The following is a 20,731-nucleotide window of genomic DNA, read 5'->3' as shown; positions in this document are numbered from 1 at the left end:
GGACGTTGGTTACTTTCCTTGCTGTTGTCTCTGGGGAGCTGAATCTGGCCGATTCCCCAACTTACAGCATGTTTTAGTGACAACCATATAACACAATTCTCATAACTTCATATGTATTACTGATACCCATATGCTTTATATGTAAGATCACGATTATATAAAAACGAGGAATATGGGGGTTCCAGGGCGCTCCCACCAGATACAGAATGTCACACCTGGTTTGCCCGCACATTAGTGCAGTACTCAAGAGGCAGTGTTGCCTACTGGATAGAGTATTGGACTGGGGTCTCTTCCTTTCTCTGACACTGACCTGTTGCGTGGTCTTGGGGTCGGCATTTCACCTCCCTGTGCCAGAGTTTCCCATCTGTGAAATGGGGATGATGCTACTGACCTACTTTGTAGCAATAGGTGAAAAGTGTTATGTAAGATCTAGATGCTGTTAGCATTTAGTTAGTTATTGAAGAGAACCCTCCCCTCCCCCGCCCATTGCAGCTCAGAGTCCGCCACTAGCTGTTTCACATTGCAATCTGCCCTGTCCTTCTACCCTCCTGGCCTACAGCTTTAACTACCTTTTGAGATGCAGCAAGTCCAAGGTAACGTTGTTGATGGGAATGGCACGAGTAAAATGTGCTGTCTGGTAGCCCAGAGGGGAGACTGCCAGGTAAGGAGGGAGTGATCAGAACTCATCTATCTCAAAGACTGTGATGGGCAGCAGCTATGCCCCACTGCCCCTGCTGCAGTCCCATGGGCACCTCAGGATTAAACCTTTCCCAGTGCTTGGAGCGAAGGGTTGAGTCCTGTTCCTCGAACTCCCAATCTCAAGGAGACGGCAAAGAACAAGAGGATCTAACTCCATGGGCACACTGGCCTTGAGGCTGCTGGAAATGTGAAGTGGAAACGGATGAATGGTAACCTGAAAAGGGGGCGAAAGGGGCGAGTTCCCTCCTTTTGCTGCTCTAGGCCGGGTAAAGGTGGCCCAAAATGATCTCTGGGGCGATTTTATTCTGCTTGTTTTTCAACCTAAGGTCTTGCATTGCCTAGAAGACGTTATGGCAACTGGAGACCTAGAATAATTAGGATGTCACAAGAGACCAGAAGCTGCAGGTCCTAGAGGGGAAGGGGCCATTTAAAAACAAACCCTTTTAAAAACAGAGTTTTAAACTCTTTCACGTCACTGCCTGATGAACAAGGGAGAATGGACAGCTGTGTTGTGGATTTCATACCTTCTCCCCACCGCCAATGAGTGCTGCCAATACACAACTCCAGCAGAGCCGGGAGAGCAGGAGTTAGCAGTTCCTATTTAGAATGTGCAAAGCATCATATAAAAAACAATCTTTTTAGTTTTTAAGGTTTTTAAAAGAAACCTTTTTATACAAACCGTAAGAAGCAAAAAAGGGCACAAAACCGAATGATTTAAACCCCCTTTGCTGGTCATCTTTAACCCTCATCCTGCAAACACACAGAGTTTGGCTCTAGGCCTCGAGTAGCCCCATTGAACTCAATAGGATTACTCACTAGTGTAAAGATAGCACATATGTAACTGGGGACCCAGTTAGGAGAGAGAGAGAGGGAGAGAGACTTAGGGCTGGTGCGAGGAGCGGGGCTAGTAAAATACGTATAATACAAACAACCAGATCTCCTGTCTCCAGTCACATTAATTGACCATTATTCTCTACAAGACAGTAATTGTGCCTCCAAACTGTTAAAGATGTTGAAGTCATTAGTAGTTTCTGTGATAGGAAAATGATTTGTGAGGAAAAAATTCCATCTCTTCCCAACAGACCAGAGCTCAGATCCTACTTCCTCCCCTGTTTCAGTACCTCCAGCTAAAATACCATGCTGGCAAATAGGGGGGAGGTGATTTAGGCAGGACAAAGCATTCAGCAGATATGGAGCAGAGTCTGATGTGAACCTAGCAATGCCGCAGAGGTGTTGGCAGGCAGCCGCAGAGGTGTAGGAGGAAAAGGAAAGTCCAGGGTCAAGGATAACCCCAAGGCTGTAGACATTGGAGGCACTGGGAGGTCAGAATGGAGGTGAACAATAGGGATGGAATTGGACTGGAGGAGAGCCCACTCCCCTGGGAGAAGCACTTCGGTTTGAGAAAAGAAGAACAGGAGTACTTGTGGCACCTTAGAGACTAACAAATTTATTAGAGCATAAGCTTTCGTGGACTACAGCCCACTTCTTTGGATGCATATAGAATGGAACATATAATGAGGAGATATATATACACACATACAGAGAGCATAAACAGGTGGGAGTTGTCTTACTAACTCTGAGAGGCCAATTAATTAAGAGAAAAAAAAAAAAAAAAAAACTTTTGAAGTGATAATCAAGCTAGCCGAGTACAGACAGTGTGATAAGAAGTGTGAGAGTACTTACAAGGGGAGATAGTCAACGTTTGTAATGGCTCAGCCATTCCCAGTCCTTATTCAAACCGGAGTTGATTGTGTCTAGTTTGCATATCAATTCTAGCTCTGCAGTCTCTCTTTGGAGTCTGTTTTTGAAGTTTTTCTGTTGTAATATAGCCACCCGCAGGTCTGTCACTGAATGACCAGACAGGTTAAAGTGTTCTCCCACTGGTTTTTGAGTATTTTGATTCCTGATGTCAGTTTTGAGAGTCCAGTACCAGGTGACATGATCACATGACCCTGCAGTGTCAAAGCAGGCATGGGTCAAAGGCTTAGCATCCGAGGAAGCTTTTCGGGAAGGTGGGAGATTAGCATCTTCAAAGGCCTATTGTTCTCCCTAATGGCCCATCCAGACTGATTGCATTCTGTCTAGAGGGCACTCCCCAGGAGCAAACACTTTTGTAATTGATACATACACTGGTGCCGGGCAGTGGGCTGGGGGTGTCTGCCTCTGGGGAGGAGCGGGGTGCGGGGAAGGGTGCTCCTGGTGCTGGGCAGTGGGTGTCTGCCTCTGGGGAGGAGCGGGGGGGGGTCTACTCCTGGTGCCAGGCAGTGGGCTGGGGGTGTCTGCCTCTGGGGAGGGGTGGGGGGGGTGTCTGTGCCTGGTGCCGGGCAGTGGGCTGGGGGTGTCTGCCTCTGGGGAGGAGCGGGGCAGGGCAGGGGGGTGGGTGTCTGTGCCTGGTGTCGGGCAGTGGGCTGGGGGTGTCTGCCTCTGGGGAGGAGCGGGGCGGGGGGGGGTGTCTGTGCCTGGTGCCGGGCAGTGGGTGTCTGCCTCTGGGGAGGAGCGGGGCGGGGGGGTGTCTGTGCCTGGTGCCGGGCAGTGGGCTGGGGGTGTCTGCCTCTGGGGAGGAGCGGGGCGGGGGGGTGTCTGTGCCTGGTGCTGGGCAGTGGTTGTCTGCCTCTGGGGAGGAGCGGGACGGGGCGGGGCGGGGGCTGTGCTTGGTGCCGGGCAGTGGGCTGGGGGTGTCTGCCTCTGGGGAGGAGCGGGGCAGGGGGGGTGTCTGTGCCTGGTGCCGGGCAGTGGGTGTCTGCCTCTGGGGAGGAGCGGGGCGGGGGGGGGGGGTGTCTGTGCCTGGTGCCGGGCAGTGGGTGTCTGCCTCTGGGGAGGAGCGGGGCGGGGGAGGGGGTGGTCTGGGCCTGGTGCCGGGCAGTGGGCTTGGGGGGGTGTATTTTGCGAGGATAATTGCACAGAGTCAGGACACTCAGCAGAAGCTCCCCATCAGAGGGGAACGGGGGTGCATCATAACAGCTGCACCCCAATGGGCGGCACATCCTGCCCAGTGAGGACTAGCAAGGAGCCCCCGTGGCTGCACACGATGGCAGACGTGTCGTAAAGGGCTTGCTGTGAGCACATGCTGGCCCCGGCAGTCACAGCTTGGGATTCCCTGCCCCCGAGACGTTACAGTCGCCCCTGCCAGTGGCGGTAATGTCGCCTGCTGCCCGCCAGTCCCTTTGCATTGGCGCTAGTCAGGCCTGGACCCCGCTGCTGAGCCCGCCCCCAAGGGTCAGTCGGTGGCGGGTGTGACTGTGGCTTTGGGAAAGAGACTAAAGGACGTATCACTCCCGAGCTGGGTGGGTGGAACTGAACTGCGGGGCGTGGCACACAGGTGGCACAAGAGCTGCAGCTGCCTAGTGCAAAAATACACACACGTGCCTCCGGAGCAGGCCGGCGTGGGCAGAGCGCTGTGCCGGGGGGGGAGAGAACTGCAGTGGGGGGGCAGAGAGCTGTGCAGTGATGGGCAGAGCGCTGTGCCAGGGGGGGAGAGAACTGCAGTGGGGGGCAGAGAGCTGTGCAGTGATGGGCAGAGCGCTGTGCCGTGGGGGGCAGAGAGCTGTGCAGTGATGGGCAGAGCGCTGTGCGGGGGGGGAGAGAACTGCAGTGGGGGGCAGAGAGCTGTGCAGTGATGGGCAGAGCGCTGTGCGGGGGGGGAGAGAACTGCAGTGGGGGGCAGAGAGCTGTGCAGTGATGGGCAGAGCGCTGTGGGGGGGGGGAGAGAACTGCAGTGGGGGGCAGAGAGCTGTGCAGTGATGGGCAGAGCGCTGTGCGGGGGGGGAGAGAACTGCAGTGGGGGGCAGAGAGCTGTGCAGTGATGGGCAGAGCGCTGTGCGGGGGCAGGGGGCAGAGAACTGCAGTGAGGGGCAGAGAGCTGTGCAGTGATGGGCAGAGCGCTGTGCGGGGGCGGGGGGCAGAGAACTGCAGTGGGGGGCAGAGAGCTGTGCAGTGATGGGCAGAGTGCTGTGCGGGGGCGGGGGGCAGAGAACTGCAGTGGGGGGCAGAGTGCTGTGCAGTGATGGGCAGAGCGCTGTGCGGGGGGGAGAGAACTGCAGTGGGGGGCAGAGAGCTGTGCGGGGGCGGGGGGCAGAGAACTGCAGTGGGGGGGCAGAGAGCTGTGCAGTGATGGGCAGAGCGCTGTGCGGGGGCGGGGGGCAGAGAACTGCAGTGTGGGGCAGAGAGCTGTGCAGTGATGGGCAGAGCGCTGTGCAGGGGCGGGGGGCAGAGAACTGCAGTGGGGGGCAGAGAGCTGTGCAGTGATGGGCAGAGCGCTGTGCGGGGGTGGGGGGCAGAGAACTGCAGTGGGGGGCAGAGAGCTGTGCAGTGATGGGCAGAGCGCTGTGCGGGGGCGGGGCGCAGAGAACTGCAGTGGGTGGCAGAGAGCTGTGCAGTGACGGGCAGAGCGCTGTGCCGGGGGGGAGAGAACTGCAGTGGGGGGCAGAGAGCTGTGCAGTGACAGGCAGAGCGCTGTGCCGGGGGGGAGAGAACTGCAGTGGGGGGCAGAGAGCTGTGCAGTGATGGGCAGAGCGCTGTGCCAGGGGGGAGAGAACTGCAGTGGGGGGCAGAGAGCTGTGCAGTGATGGGCAGAGCGCTGTGCCAGGGGGGAGAGAACTGCAGTGGGGGGCAGAGAGCTGTGCAGTGATGGGCAGAGCGCTGTGCCGGGGGGGGGGGAACTGCAGTGGGGGGCAGAGAGCTGGGGGGGGGGGGGGCACGGGGCTTGGTGCATGTTGGAGCCTAGGCCTCAGCAGGCCCCAGGAGTGCCTTGCCGCAAGACGCTGGTCCAGAGCGGTGTGACTGGCGTGGCGTAAGGAGCCAGGTTGAGAGCCAGTGAGAGGCGCCGGTCCCTCGTCTGCACAGCTGCTCTGATCACACAACCTTTGGGGTCAGAAAACCCTGCCCGTGCCTAGGGTGTGGGAGTGAGTCGGGGCGGGGGGGCTCTGCTCCTGGCCAGGCTCTAGTCCTCTAGTGGCCAACCTGCGACTCCGGAGCCACCTGCGGCTCTTCAGAAGTTAACATGCGGCTCCTTGTCTAGGCACCGACTCCGGGGCTGGAGCTACAGGCACCAACTGTCCAATGTGCCGGGGGTGCTCACTGTTCTGCCACAGGCCCTGCCCCACTCCATCCCTTCCCGCCCGCTCCCCTGAGCCTGCCGTGCCCTCGCTCCACCCCCCCAAAGCCTCCTGCACGCCAGGAACAGCTGATCGGGAGGTGCGGGGAGGGAGAGGGAGGCCCGATCAGTCTGGGAGCAGTGGGGTGGGGGAGCTGCTGGGGGGCGGCTGACGTGTTACTGGGGCTCTTTGGCAATGTACATTGGTAAATTCTGGCTCCTTCTCAGGCTCAGGTTGGCCACCCCTGCTCTAGGGAGTGTTCAGACTGTGCCCTGCAAGGAGTTTGGTTCCCCAAGCCCCCAGGAGCCAGGAAGGGAGACGGGGGCAGGGGGGTGGCCCTGGGCCCTGCTCCTGTTCCTCATCCTCCCGCCAGCTGTGGCTCAGGGAAGGAGCAGAGAGTGGTTCTTTGCCTGGCCAATAATAACCACGTCAGAAGTGCTCAGCGTGATTCACCGGCTGAGTTCTGGGGCACGACTCCACTTCATCTTCCCGGGTACAAGAAAAGCTGACAGGACACGGGCTCAGGAGGTCCAGAGAGCAGGAAGGCAGCACCGAAGGACTGTACCTAGGATGCAGTCGGGGACGTGAACGCTGGGTATGGGGGAGGGAAGGGTAACCTAGTAGCTGGAGCACTGGATTGGGAGTCAGGAGACCTGTCGTTCCCCCCCACCCCACCTGACTTGTCTGCATGGCTTGGGGTGCAGAGGCCGACAGTGAAACTGCAGGGCTAGGGCGGGAGGGAAGCTCTGGGCTGCAGCGCAGTGGGCAGGTCACTCTGTAATTGTCCACTGTGAAGCTCTGTGCACCGTGTGGGTCCCGGCTTTGCCCCCGTCTGGCCGCTCCTGGAGTGCTGGGCAGGGTTTGCAGGAGCAGAAGGAGCTGTTGTTTGGAGACGGATGGGGGGGCAGGAGAGTGTGTGTAGAGCATAGCCTGTTCCCCTAACTTCTGTGTGGTGCTGTTAACTCCAGGGGAGTCTCCATGCACTTGCTTGCTCAGCCAGATCCTCTCTGGAGGGAGACCCAGGAGACAGGCTACAAGCAGTTCCAACACCTTGAGCTTTCTGGGGGAACGAACAGCCCCACGATGGTCTCCGAGCTGGCGGTCTCCGTTCTCAGAGAAGCCGTTTCAGTTTACAAGGCACGTTCCTTAGAATGTATTGTTCATTGGGTCCGTGACTGTCCTGGAGGCATTCTGGGCCATTCCTCACTGCTAACCCCCATGAGCCAAAGCGGCCCTCAGACCTGGAGCACACACCCCACCCCAGAGCAGTGAACCCCAAGCCAGGCCACCCTGTATGAGCTCAGCGCTGGTGAGAGCCGCCGCCCGACACAGCCTCTGTCCAAAGCAGAGAGGGCTTGGAGCATGGGCTGGGAGGTGCTGCTTTCCCCTGAGGTCCGCCCAGCGGCCCTGGGCTCTCCCCGGGGCAGCAGCCACCACTGCCCTGAGGCTAGGTCTCCACGCATCCTTCCTCTGCCTGTGTGCGATCACCTCCCCTCCTGTCTATCAATTGCTTGCTAGAGCCCCAAACCCAGGGTGCCTGCCCCCTCCCTTCCGAAAGGGCCCCTCAGGTGGCCTCTGGGCCGGATCCTTCCTACACCAGAGGGAGACGAGGCGCAGCTCTTGTCCTGTGCACCCTGCTAGCCCCAGCGGGATGCCTGGCTGACCCTTCCGACCTGGCCACGTGTGTACGGAGCAGGCTGTTCTGGCCAAGGGCCAAGTGTGGAAGCAGGGGACGTGGCTAGGAATCCTGATGTTGTTCCAGGCTCACCCTGTCCCTGAGAGCTGCATGCGTTGGACTCAGGCCAGAAACAGCTTTTCTCTGCAGGCATTGTCCCTTTCCCCGTGGCCACGGGACATCGGCACAGCCCCTGACGGGGCCGGAGCCCGGGCCTGCCTTTGCAGCAGAGCCGCTGTTTGAGGAAGCCTGGATCAGGTTTCATCCACTCTGCACTGGCAGCTGTAAAGTGAAGGATTAGCTTTAAATTAGCAGGTTGCTTTGCAAAGCCCTTGTCAGAGAGGGGGACTTGGCTGTCTGCAAGGCCTTCCCTGGACCCTGCTCCTGGTAGGTGTCTGTGTTCTGAGGGACCTCCCTTCTGCCAGAGCCCCCTGTCCTCCAACTCCAGCCAGCCAGCATGCAGCACCCTGCCCCCGGCTCTCTGGGGCTGGTTCGGCTGTACGCATTATTCTGTCCCTGGGATGGGCTCTCAGGATCCTCACGCCTGGGCCTTGCTGTCAGAGAGACACACTCTGTCTATGGCGGGGAAATGCCCCGAGAAGAGGCACACCAGGCGTTAAACACCGGGGCCTGTCCCTGGGGACGGAGCTCCTCCAGCTGCGTGGCGGTGGTGGAGACGGCTGCATAGGGAATCGGGCTCATTCCCGGGCTGGCTATCGGGACCGCGTTTGTGGCGCGGCGCGGTGTCTGCCTTGCTGCTGCCCAAGGCAGGACGTGTGTCGGCGAGGAAGGCCGTGTTCGCTGGTATTGGAAGGTGCTGTCGTGAAACGATTGTGGCAGCAGAGCTCAGGGCGGCTGCTGGCGGGAGGTGAACGTGGGGCGCACACGTGCACACTGGGCAGGAGAGTGACTCGCTTCTTGTCTCTTCCTTTCAGTCCTGGACGCACAACATCCAGCGAGAGAAGGAGTTCCTGCGGAAGCTGGTGAAAGCCCGAGTCATCACCGACCTCACCAGTGGAATCTGAGTTGTCCCAGACCCCGCGTCGGAGGGAGGCGAGAGACGCACGCTACAGCTAAGGGAGCAGGCAGTGGGAGAGCCACACAGGAATCCCAACTCGAAGGAAACACAAGAAATGCACAGGTGCTCTGGGAGAGCCTTCCCGGATCTCCAGTCTGCACCAGTGCTGCACCTGCTGCATCCCTCATGGGGCTGGCAGGGGAGAGCTGGGAGTGGGGCTGAGGGCGGTTATTGACCTCAGCTCTGCAGATAGAACTTTTGTGTCTAGAATTAGTTGGGAAAGCCTGAGGAGAGACAGGAAGACAGGTCAGTGACCCAAAGCAGAGTGTGCCAAACAGGAGTGGTGCTGGCCGGGGCAGCACCGCCTGAATGTACCAAGTAGTATTTTTTAAAAGAAACTTTGTTGAATCATGCTAATAATATCGCAGTACAAAGCGAAGACTGGCTTGTGCCCACCTCCAGTAGAAGCCCGGCCTCCCCACACGCGGTCTGCAGCTCCTGGCCTTAGTCCTTGCCCTGGGAAAACAGCTCCGTCCGTGACTTTACTCCTGTTGGTGCTGCTGGAATGTAAAAGGACAATGGCCTTCCGCTGGTCTCCACACAGGGCTGCTGGCGGGAGCTGAGCATGGCGTTGTTTCTCTGCACCTCCCTGCATAGACGCTGCAGCTGCCATTTATCCAGCTGCATTTTCCACAGCTGTTTGCTCCACCCGGGCTCTGCCTTGACCCTGAGCTGGAGCCAGGAGCCAGCTTGTGTCCTGGAGGAGTGGCAGACAGGCCCCTGGCGCCGAGGGGCGTTCGGCCCTCGGTCTGAGCCGGCCGGGCCCCGCGCCATGGGCAGGCGGATCTCTGTTCAGCGGTACCAGGGTTTCTCAACAGCGTCAGACTTTATTTGTATGTGGGGAGAGGGATAATTTATTTTCTGAGTGAGGTCAGAGGTCATGTTGCAATCCAAGCTTCACAGTGTTCAGCAGCAGACAGCTACAGCCGTGTTCATTTTATGTTCCACACCTGGTCTTGTTCCCTGCTAATGACTCCTTGATGATGGACCCCCCGGCGAGGGGCAGGGGAGTGACCTGACTGGAAACCTTCACTTCTCGTCCCCTTCCCGGGCATTTCGCTTTCTTCATTTCCTGGCTGCTCCCACGCGGCTGGGCCGCTGCTGCTCCATTGCTGTTGTCAGCGGGTACGAGCGTGTCCGTTACTTTGGCATGCAGTATTTGCACATTTGGGTTCTGTACCTTCTGCAGAGAAGTTGGCAATCGACTGAGCAAAGCAACCAGGCTGGGTGGGGAGAGAGCTGGCCTCGGTTATTCTGTGTCTGTGCAGAAGAGGGGGGCACTTGGGAGGGGATGTAACTAACCTTTCCCTCCTGTACTGTAAGGTGAATACATCAGGCTGGGCTGTGCGGCAGCGTGTGCTCTGGATCTGAGCCCCAGGGCGGAAATGGACTGGCTACTGCTCCGGGATAACCTGGCCCCACTCTTCTCCTCCTGCCAGCTACACTTCTTGTGCTGGTGGATTTGGGTGCTGGGGAGGAGGCCATGCAGAGGTCACGAACCCGAGGCAGAGAAGGTGGATGGGTCACTGCACTTTGCCTTGGGGGTCCCTGTAATTCGTTTCCAGAGGGCTCTGGATTGCAGAGCGAGAACTTGGTTCCAGGAAGTGTAATTAACCCCAGGACAAGGGGCACTTGGAGCAGACCAAAGCCTACAGCTCGTCTCCTGCTCCTCCAGCCTTCCCTGGGGCAGGGCTCGTAAACGTGGCGAAGAGGTTTACCAGCGCAAGACACACTGCCTGGGTCAGAAGAAAGAACCAGAACTGGGCGAGTTGAGCTGTGAGAGTGGGCTGGTGCAGTAGGTGCTGTCGCCTGCAGGGGGTAGAGGCACAGGCCTGGTGAGACATGGCTTTGGGTGCTGGCATGGGCTGCCCTCGGCAGCGCTGCGCTTCTGTGCTCCGAGCGTGAGCTGCCTGCTCAGATCACTGCAGGGAGAACGAGCTGTCTCCTTGCAGCTCCCAGTCTTGGACAGCACCTCGGCTTTCTGTCCAGGGCTGCTCCCAGCGTGTCTTCTCTGAACAACTTGCAGAGGCCTGGCCCTGTTCCAGTCCCTCGGAGACAAGGCAGCTGGGGGCCCTTTCCTGCTCCTCTCTGGAGGGTGGGGTCTGTCTGAGCCTCCTTGCTTTCTCTTTTGCCTCTGGCTCTCAGGCCATCCCTCCCCGTGCTGCTCGGAGGAATTTGCAGGACACTGAGCTTGTGCTGTGGTGGGAACTCGTTGGAATATTCTCCCGAGTTGTTTTTCCTGTTCCATTCAGCCCAGGGATTGTGTTTCAGTAAATGCCACACGCAGACGCTCACACTACATTTCCCAACCTTCCAAACCAACCCTGGTACGTGGGGGCAGAGTCCCCAGCCCAGCCCTCCTGCTCCCTCAGCCTGCCCTGCCCCGAGGGGCTCCGGGCACCTCCACGTGCATCCTCCCTCCTGCATGCACTACAGCACCGTGGGAAGCGCTCGCCCTGAGAGCTTGGGAGCTTTGTCCACATGCTCTCCAAGCCGGACCGTACTCACTTCCCTCCCTCTTGTCGTGTCAGCGCCGCGGCTTTGACGTTGTTGTTACCTTTGCGGTAGGGCAGGACCCAACCAGCCGGGGAGTGCAGGTGCAGAGAGCTGGCTCAGGGCCCGCAGCGGGCACTGTAGCCCAGCCAGCCGCAGGAGATGCTTTCCTCACACCTGTGCCAGGCAGGGTGGCGATGGATCCGAGGAGAGGGGCTGCTGGCCCTGCCTATCCGATAACATCAGTATTACACAACAGCCATGCGTGCTGGCCCCCTTCCCTCCCCCTGCGATTGTCTGACTTCCTGTATAGCACATCCCCAGACCAATTCCTGCTGCAACCAGGGCAGCTCGTAGCAAAACTTCCCCTCTAGACGTGCAAGTTGCCAGGCCAGGGATGTCAGGAAGGGAAGTGACTTCCTTCGGCTCACCCTGTTCTTCAGCTGGGTCTCCTGCATAGCGCCCTGCTCTTGGTGCTGCTTAGAGCGGTGATCAGTTCCCCGAGGCCTCTCCTGCCCTGGACGGAGCGTAAATACGCTGCCCCCTGATCCTTCCAGTGGCAGAGCAAACCAGCCGCAGCCCCGTGTGTGTGCGAGGAAGGGACCCCGGGGGCAGTTGCCCCTCAGCAAGGTTCTAGGTGGGTTTTGTGAGCGATGATCGTGCACGCCCTTCCTGCCACCTTCGGATCCCTTGATCCTTGACAGGTGCAGAGACTGGCAGCCTGTAGCCCTGCTCCCGCCCAGGGGCTGCTGATCACGACCCAGGCTCTGGTATGGTAGGTGCTGGAATAGCCGGACAATCCCTGCCCCGATCTCAGCGTAAGCCAAGAGACAACAGCTGCATACGGACAGACAAGGGAGCACGAGGAAACGGGGGACATGGGTCCGCATGAGCGGCCTTGGGCTCCGCACACCCGCAGCCTCCCCATAGCCATTGACAAGTTGCTGGTAGACGTCACGGCAAAGGAGAGTTTTAAGGGGGACTTTGCCCATGCTTTTCGCCACAGGAGTGAGTGTTATGCCAGGGCTATCACCATACAGGCCTTTGCCCGCTGCCCCTCCGGCAGTCAGGACTAAGGGGTTTCTTCTCCTTTCCTCTACCCACTGCTATGCTGCCAGCTTGCTGGTTCCCATGTGTCTGAGTCCAAGATCTCACCATGACCTGGAGCTGGCTGTACGCGGTACCGGTGCAGTGCCATGCTCGGGAGGGCCAGCGGCATGGAGCTGGCTGTACGCGGTACAGGAGCGGTGCGATGCCGGGAGGGCCAGCGGCATGGAGCTGGCTGTACGCGGTACAGGAGCGGTGCGATGCCGGGAGGGCCAGCGGCATGGAGCTGGCTGTACGCGGTACAGGAGCGGTGCGATGCCGGGAGGGCCAGCGGCATGGAGCTGGCTGTACGCGGTACCGGTGCAGTGCGATGCCGGGAGGGCCAGCGGCATGGAGCTGGCTGTACGCGGTACCGGTGCAGTGCGATGCTCGGGAGGGCCAGCGGCATGGAGCTGGCTGTACGTGGTACCGGTGCAGTGCGATGCCGGGAGGGCCAGCGGCATGGAGCTGGCTGTACGCGGTACCGGTGCGGTGCGATGCTCGGGAGGGCCAGCGGCATGGAGCTGGCTGTACGCGGTACCGGTGCGGTGCGATGCTCGGGAGGGCCAGCGGCATGGAGCTGGCTGTACGCGGTACCGGTGCGGTGCGATGCCGGGAGGGCCAGCGGCATGGAGCTGGCTGTACGCGGTACCGGTGCGGTGCGATGCCGGGAGGGCCAGCGGCATGGAGCTGGCTGTACGCGGTACCGGTGCGGTGCGATGCCGGGAGGGCCAGCGGCATGGAGCTGGCTGTACGCGGTACAGGAGCGGTGCGATGCTCGGGAGGGCCAGCGGCATGGAGCTGGCTGTACGCGGTACCGGTGCGGTGCGATGCTCGGGAGGGCCAGCGGCATGGAGCTGGCTGTACGCGGTACCGGTGCGGTGCGATGCTCGGGAGGGCCAGCGGCATGGAGCTGGCTGTACGCGGTACCGGTGCGGTGCGATGCCGGGAGGGCCAGCGGCATGGAGCTGGCTGCACGCGGTACAGGAGCGGTGCGATGCCGGGAGGGCCAGCGGCATGGAGCTGGCTGCACGCGGTACAGGAGCGGTGCGATGCTCGGGAGGGCCAGCGGCATGGAGCTGGCTGTACGCGGTACCGGTGCGGTGCGATGCCGGGAGGGCCAGCGGCATGGAGCTGGCTGTACGCGGTACCGGAGCAGTGCGATGCCGGGAGGGCCAGCGGCATGGAGCTGTCTGTACGCGGTACCGGTGCAGTGCGATGCTCGGGAGGGCCAACGGCATGGAGCTGGGTGCTGCATGAAGCATTTCGGGTTAGATTGGCTCTGTGATCACCTAGGGCCGGGCGACCCCCTCCTGGCCCAGCTCACCCAGGACTAGCTGCAGGGGCTTTGGAAATGGAACTTGTTCGGGTTTTGTCATTTTTAGGTGGCATTACAAAGCCTCACCGGAGCTTTTATCCCTCTGAATCAGCAGACAGAGCAAACTCCCTCCTTTGGCCTCACAGGAGCGTCTTGTCCCCGCAGGGACATGGGGCAGTCCCTGACCGTGAGCTCGCTCCTCTCCCGGGACCTAAGGAACCACAGCTACTGACTCCGCGCCCTCTCCGTCTGCCACACTGCAGCTCTCTGTAGGGCCTCTGGCAGGAGTCCCATTGGCTGAGGAGCTAGAGATCCTGGTGCCGGGGTGACTTTGGTAGGCCTCACTGCTGGTGTAACCCACACACCTTCTGGGCGTGGTGTTCTGTCCCATCAGTGGCACCGAGACCACTTAGAGAGATTAATGCGTCTGCTCTACAGCCTTCGCTAACAGCCAGGTGGCTTTGAGCTCATGCAGGAGAGGCTCATGCACTAAGCTCCCGAGGTCCCAGGTTCGATCCTGCCCGACAACGACCGGGGTCCGTGGGCGTTACACTAGGTCAGAGGAAACATCTGTAGCACACGTGCAATGGACTGAAAGGGAGAGAGCAGCTCAGCCCGGGGGTGTGTGGTTCCTGTCCCCGTCACCATCTCCCGCATGTGGTAGCCCCAGAGGGCTGTCGGGCAGGAGGCCCCAGGATCTCTGTGCTAACCAGAAGGCAGTGCCTGGCTGGTGAATGGAGTGGGTCTAGCCAGCACACCCCCCAGAGGCTGCTGGAGTTTGTTCTCACCCCCGAGGCGTAGCCTGCTGTTTGGTTTGGTTCATGAAGCATAAGCCTGGCTGGCCTGGCCCTTTTTCCACACACATCCGCAACCGTTGCACAGTGCCTGGCACATTGGAGCTCGCGGGGCTGGAGTCGCTGAGCCTGGGGGTCACCGCAGGGCCCATAGGGCAAAGGTGGGTCTCGCCTTTCCATTGGAGAAGAGAGAATCCCGGGGAGTTCTCGACCGCCTAAATATGGAGCTGGGAGGCCTGAGGTCTCTGACAGGAGTTGATATCACAGAGCCAATCCGATGGCAAGGAATTTCTCTAGCGGCGCTCAGACTCCTGCAGGCCATGCTGTGCTGGCTGACGGAGCTGGAGTGTCTGGGAGCTCTGACGTGAGGAGACTCGAGGGACACTTCACCCACCCGGTCCCTAGGAGCAGACTTGGACAGCAGCTTGCTGTACAGCCATCCCCCACAAACAGCACCACAGACTGTCAGACTAGAGCATCTCTTTAATGGCTTGTCGGGCGTTTGCCACTGACCGGCTGGGGGCGGCACAGGGGCAGGGTGAGAATACCCTCAAACCAGAGGCTGCATGTGGCAGGAATGGAGGAGGTGGGAGCCCATCAACTGCAGAGGTGCCTGAGAAGTGGTTTTGTAGGAGGGGAAGAGGTGAGAGCTGGATTCTATGGCCGGGAGCACGCTCTGCCTGGGCTGTCCAGAACAGCTCCTCCTGCTGGCATTTGGCTCCCTGTGCGGGGTGCTCCCAGCGGTTTGGAGCAGGCACAAGGCTCCCTCCGTCTGACAGACAAAAGGGCTCCCATGATCCTCAGTATTGCCAATAAGATGGATCCACCAGTGGAGGGGGACCCCATGTCATAGGGCTTCTACCTGTCCTTTGGGCAGTCCTGTTTGGTTGGAGGTCGGAATCTGTCCAGGGCCGCCTTGTCTTGGTGCCACAGAGACGACTCGGGAGCCTCTGAACCATTGCAAGAGAAGGCCAGATCCCTGATCACCTGTGGGACTGACAGTACCGATGGCTGTGCTTCAGGGCTGGTGCGTGGAATGGGGGAATGACTGTCTCCTCGTGATATACTCCTCCCCCGGTTAACAATGTCCTGGGATATAGATGGGCCAGACAGGAGTAGTGAATGTGTACAGGGGAGAGCAAAGATTTCTTCTGACAAAATGTATGTTTCCGACTGTCTTGGAGTACGAGGAAGGTGGTGGCTGCTTAGATGAGACAAGAAGGATTTACAGACTTCCCATACCTCAATGACTGACTTCTCACAGGTAGCTCCTACAAGGAGGTCCATGGGTCAGTCTGTGTTCTGCTCAGCCTTTTACCTACCCTAGGTATCTGCGTCAGTCACGACAAATCCATGTTGACACCCATGAGGTGCATAGACTTTGTAGGGGTGACGTTCGACTTGACTACAGCAGGAGCGTATCTACCTCTCGAAAGGTTTCAGGCCACGAGCACCGTCATACACCAGGTCACTCTCAGACCCAGGACATCAGTCAGAACTTGCCTTTCCCTCCTTGGCCACATGGCTTCCTGCATACACACGACACTGTTCTACAGGCTACATCTAGGATGCCTACAAGCCTGGCTTCTCTCCGTGTACTCACCAAAAAGATCACCATAAACAACAAGGTGACGATTCCGCCCAAGGTATTAGGCTCTCTTGTCTGGTGGACAAAACTGGAGAAGGTTCAGGTAGGGATCCCTTTCCTCAAACCAACACCTCAGGCAACCATCTCAGCTGACACCTTCCTCTTGGGTTGGGGTGTGCACACGGGCAATCATATGGGACAGGGTATCTGGTCCTCCTGAGAGTCCAGAATGCACGTCAACTTACTAGAATTCATGGCTGTCCATTGGGCCTGCAATGCTTTCCTCCCACTCATCCAATCCAAACATGTTCAGATACTGCTGTCATATTGTCCGACATTATTTTATATAAAGCAAGGAGGAACACAACCTCTCTCTTTGAGCATAGAGGCAGTCACCTTCTGGAATTGGTGCATCAAACATCACATAACCCTACCAGCAGCATAGTTATTGGGGGTGCAAAATTCCCTAGCAGACTGCCTGAGCAGACACTTTTCCGTGAATCACAGATGAGAAATTCATGATTCAGTTCTCAATGATGTCTTCACTCAATGGAGAATGCTGGCCTGGGATCTTTCTACCTCACAGGTGAACAAGAAGTCCTCAATACTTCTCCACAGCAGCCCTGGGCAAAGACTCTTTGGGAGATGTCCTCTTGATGTCGTGGAAGGGTCACCCGGGGTATGCTTTCCCTCCACTTCCTTTGATACCACAGGTTTTACAGAAGAGCAAAGAAGACAGAGCTCTAGTCATCCTTATCACACCCAACTGACCGAGACAGCCAGTTCTGGTTCAGGGATTTGTTGAAGCTCTCAGTACAGCCATCCATGAACATCCCCACATTGCCGGACCTTCTAATGCAACACAGGAGCAAGGTCACACACTCCAGCTCACGGCCACTGCAGCTTAGAGCCTGGTATTTGGATGGGCATCAGACATTCATGTTCCAAGAGAGTGCGATCCACCCTGAACCAAAGTAGAAAAGATTTTAAGGGAAGCTGTTACTGAGCTAACGGAAGCGTTTCTCCACTTGGGCTTATCAACGCAATTTGTCTTCAAACTCTGCTGGAATCTCCAACATCTTAAAGCATCTGCTTACCCTTAACTCTTTGGGTCTTGCATTCAGTTCCCTGCAGGTGCATTTAGCAGCAATCAGCAATCTCCATCCTGCAGTGGATAACCATGTGATCTTCACTCACCTTTCACAACTAGGTTTTTGAAGGAGATTCTCAAATCCTTTCCACTAGTGGTGAAGTTTGCACCTCAGTGGATCCTCAGTTTTGTTCTATCGTCTCTCTCGAAGACTCCCTTTGAGCTGCTGGCCATGTGCTCTGTGCTCTCGGTCTGCCAAGGTGGGCTTTCTGATAGCTATAGCGTCAGTGACCTGGGAGCACTTACAGCGGGTCCACCACCTACTCCCTTCTATAAAGAAAAGGTCTTGCTACACCCCCACCCCAGATTCATATCCAGGGTAGTTTCATGAGAGCCAGGTCATCATACTTTTTCCTAAACTACATGCCTTGGAATAGGAGCGATCTCTGCAGCCTCTGGACTTCCAGAGGGCTTGGCTTTTTATCTGCGAAGAACAAAGGTTGTTAGAAAGGCACCTAAACTATTTGTTTCCATAGCAAAGTGATCAAGAGGTCAACCTATATCAGTGCAGAGACATCTGACATGGAGCTTGGGTTATATTGCCTTTTGTTATCTATTAGCTGGCATCCCCCCGGAAGGGATAAAAGGGCAAGCTACTTCAGCTGCAGCCCTGAGAGAAACACTCATATTAGAGATATGTAGGGCAGTGACTTGGAGCTCTTTGCATGCCTTCATGAGACATTACACCTTGGAACCCTCATCAGCTATGGATACGGCTGTGGGGAACTGTGCAGTCGGCTATCACTTCTGCATCCTTGCACCCACCATCTGTTTGACTTCTGCTTGTTAATCTTCTACGCATGGAATACAATAGGGAGCATCGCTCAAAGAAGAGGAGGTTACTTACCTGCAACTGGAGGTTTTTCCAGACGTGTGGTCCCTGTCTGTATTCCACCCCCTGCCCTTCGTCCCCTCTGCTGCGTAGTCATGACACTGCAGCGAGAATGGGAAACTGGAGGTGCCAGCCTACATGCCCTTTATACCCTTGGTTGGGAGCAGAGCAGAGCTACAACACATGTGCCGGGCAACGGACACTGCTTGCAAGAAATTCCAGGGTCAGGCGCGTGGTGTGCATGCATATCCCAGGTGTGGAATACAGAGAGGGGCCTCCAGGTACAGACAAGTAACCTTCATGGATTTGCTGAGCTCTGTGCCCAGAGTAGATGTGATGGGCGGGAGGCACAGTTTGCCCTGTCCTATCTCTGCATTTCCCTTCTCTTTGCTGCTCTTCCTCTGTGTCTCCTTGAGACTCCCATCTCCTGTCAGGGACCCCCACACACACACTGTTGTGACCTTCCCACCTCAATGCAGGTGCTGGGAGGGGAAGGGAAGTGCAGAGATGGGACATGGCACCAAAGGGGGTTGGGTAATGGTCTGTTAATTGGCATTTACCCAACTGTGATGGGAGCTCTTCTTAACTGATATGCTGGCCAGGTGCTCAGGGAAGCCACCAAGAAAGGAATCCGGCCAATGAATGATTTAGTTGGGGATTGGTCCTGCTTTGAGCAGGGGGTTGGACTAGATGACCTCCTGAGGTCCCTTCCAACCCTGAGATTCTATGATTCTATGAATGCTTCACAACACCTGTGAACAAGAGCAGAACCAGCCAGAACCCAGTATTCACTATGCACAGTCTGCATGAAAGCCAGCGGTACAATCAAAGCACTACAGAGACACTTCTTTTGGTATGAATGAGCAGCAGGCCCTTACCCTGACCCCTCGATTGTCCCACGCTGCGGTTGCTCATGCCAAAGGCTTGGTGGCTCTTTGTATTTTACCCAGGTGAAGTATTCGAGCTTGTGGAGTTTTTAAAATAGTTTTAGTTTCTATTTTTTGAATTTCCCCTGTAGGCACAGAGGCCTTGCAGGGAGGGCAGATATTTTGTGGGCTTCTCCATGGCTTGTGTCACATCAATTCAGTCATATCCCAGAAGCAATAAAACTATCAAACTAGCCTCGGTTGGTCTCTTTATTCTGCTCCTTGGTCTCCCTCCCGCCCTCTCCTAGAGGAAGTGTTGGGAGGAGGACTTGCCTGCTGTTTGCCTGCATCTCTCCATAGGTGTTGCCCCTGCATGTTCATTAACCCGTAAAGTCCTGCATGAAAAGGTAACTATAGGACACCTGCTACAAGAGTGCAGCTCACTCCCGCACCTGCTATCCCCCATTCAGTCCCTGCATGTCACTGGCATTGCATGGAGGGACCATGGTGTGACGAACTGGGCCTGTTCTCACTGTGGTCTGTGAATGCTGACAGGGAAGTGTGGCTCAATAGTCTGCATTGGGGAATGGGAGACAGCCCGAGGGCGCATACCTAAGTGTGTAACACGAGAACCCAGGGAGGGGTTGAAGGCCAGGTGACTCCTTAGCCCGGGAAACTGAACAAAGGCTGTGGGAGGGGTCGCTGAAGCCAGAGTGTGGGAAGCAGGCTGGAGAGATGGCTGGGGGGCAGAGATGGCTCTGACCTCCCAAGGGGGGCTGGGACCCCAAGATGGACCAAACTGAGGGGGTCCCTGTTGTCTGTGCCTGCAAGACCTGTCTTGGACTGTATTCCTGTCATCCAAATAAACCTTCTGCTTTACTGGCTGGCTGAGAGTCATGGTGAATCGCAGGAAGCCGGGGGTGCAGGGCCCCGAGTCCCCCAATACTCCATGACACATGGGCGTTCCCCTGCAGCACCAGCACACTTGGAACAGGAAGGAAATACAAACTCTCCTGCTCCCTGGTGCTGCGTGGGGAAGATGGGCAGGATATTAATTGCAGCCAGCAGCAAGGGTTTCACCTAGGGTTGGAAGAGCCAGCAGGAGAGCCGTCCTGGGAAGAACATTTCTAATCATCCTCAGCAGTGGTTGGTAGCCATGCAGAAGCTGGGCTTGTTTTAGGGGCGTCCTTGCCACGGTACTAGGCTGCAGGAGAATGAGATTGGTGAGGTCTGTACAGCCGGACGTGCTGCTGCAGGCAGGGCACGTTACACACACACGGCCTGCCAGTCTGGGCTTCCTGGGAGGTGCGTGAGCACGGGGCCGGGCCTCCAGCTCACATGGTGGCTCTGACGCCTGGTTCTCCAATTCCGCTTGTAACCAAGGATGCACTTCCAGAGGCTGTTGAAATGCTTTGACACCTGGTGCCAGGTCTGACTCCTGCTAGTGTCTATCGGGCGTGGGTGGGCGGGTTTGGGGTAAACGGCCCACGTAGGCTTTGGCGCCCCACGAGGTATTGCACAGCACTGAGCTTCTTCACAGATGTTACTGGGGAGCGGGGCCCGACGGTGGCCATGCCTGAGCGTTTGTCCAGGCCCTTACGCTGGGAAACGTTCACCTCACCTCCAGCCACCAACGGCTGCTCCTGGATCCAATCGTCTACCTCCTCTGCAGGCTCCGTACCAGCATCACTGTTCCTGGGAGCACGGCTGAGGGGCCTGTCCTTCCTCCCGCTTCTGAGAGCTGCCCCAGTGCCCAGCTAGCAGCTTGGTGGGATATAACCCAGCGCAGACAGCTCCCCCCCCCCCCCCCCCGCCAGCCCTGGTGGATGTGGTGACTTTGTGTTCTTGACTGGCGAGAGGCTGGCTCGCCTGTAACCACACACACCGTAGCAATGGCTGGGTCGGGAGCCAATTAGCCCAAAGGAATATAAGGCTAATTAGGATTAATTACATTTGGCCAGCACTTTGAAATGCTAACCCGCAGCATGAGGCTGCTGCTAAGAGTGTGTTTGTGGCTGCCTGCCGATGGGCACTGTGAAACCCAAAGCAGCTCCGCGGC

General features: G+C 57.6%; 1 protein-coding gene across 10 annotated transcripts in view; it reads left to right on the top strand.

Annotated features, from left to right (window-relative positions):
* The window catches only part of ST3GAL3 (ST3 beta-galactoside alpha-2,3-sialyltransferase 3), a 382,649-nt gene extending 363,722 nt beyond the window's left edge, over window positions 1-18,927 (top strand). For all 10 annotated transcript variants that reach the window (XM_054038595.1, XM_054038593.1, XM_054038592.1 and 7 more), the window contains one exon: window positions 8,403-18,927. In XM_054038595.1, coding sequence (XP_053894570.1) covers window positions 8,403-8,492 — 90 coding nt within the window. In that variant the 3' untranslated portion in view covers window positions 8,493-18,927. The remainder of the gene's footprint in view (window positions 1-8,402) is intronic.
* The last annotated feature ends 1,804 nt before the right edge of the window (window positions 18,928-20,731 follow it).

Source organism: Malaclemys terrapin, chromosome 8, assembly GCF_027887155.1.
Source record: "Malaclemys terrapin pileata isolate rMalTer1 chromosome 8, rMalTer1.hap1, whole genome shotgun sequence".
NCBI classification, from domain to species: domain Eukaryota; kingdom Metazoa; phylum Chordata; order Testudines; family Emydidae; genus Malaclemys; species Malaclemys terrapin.
Note: the sequence above shows the minus strand (reverse complement) of the source record. Positions and strands in the feature narration are given on the sequence as shown.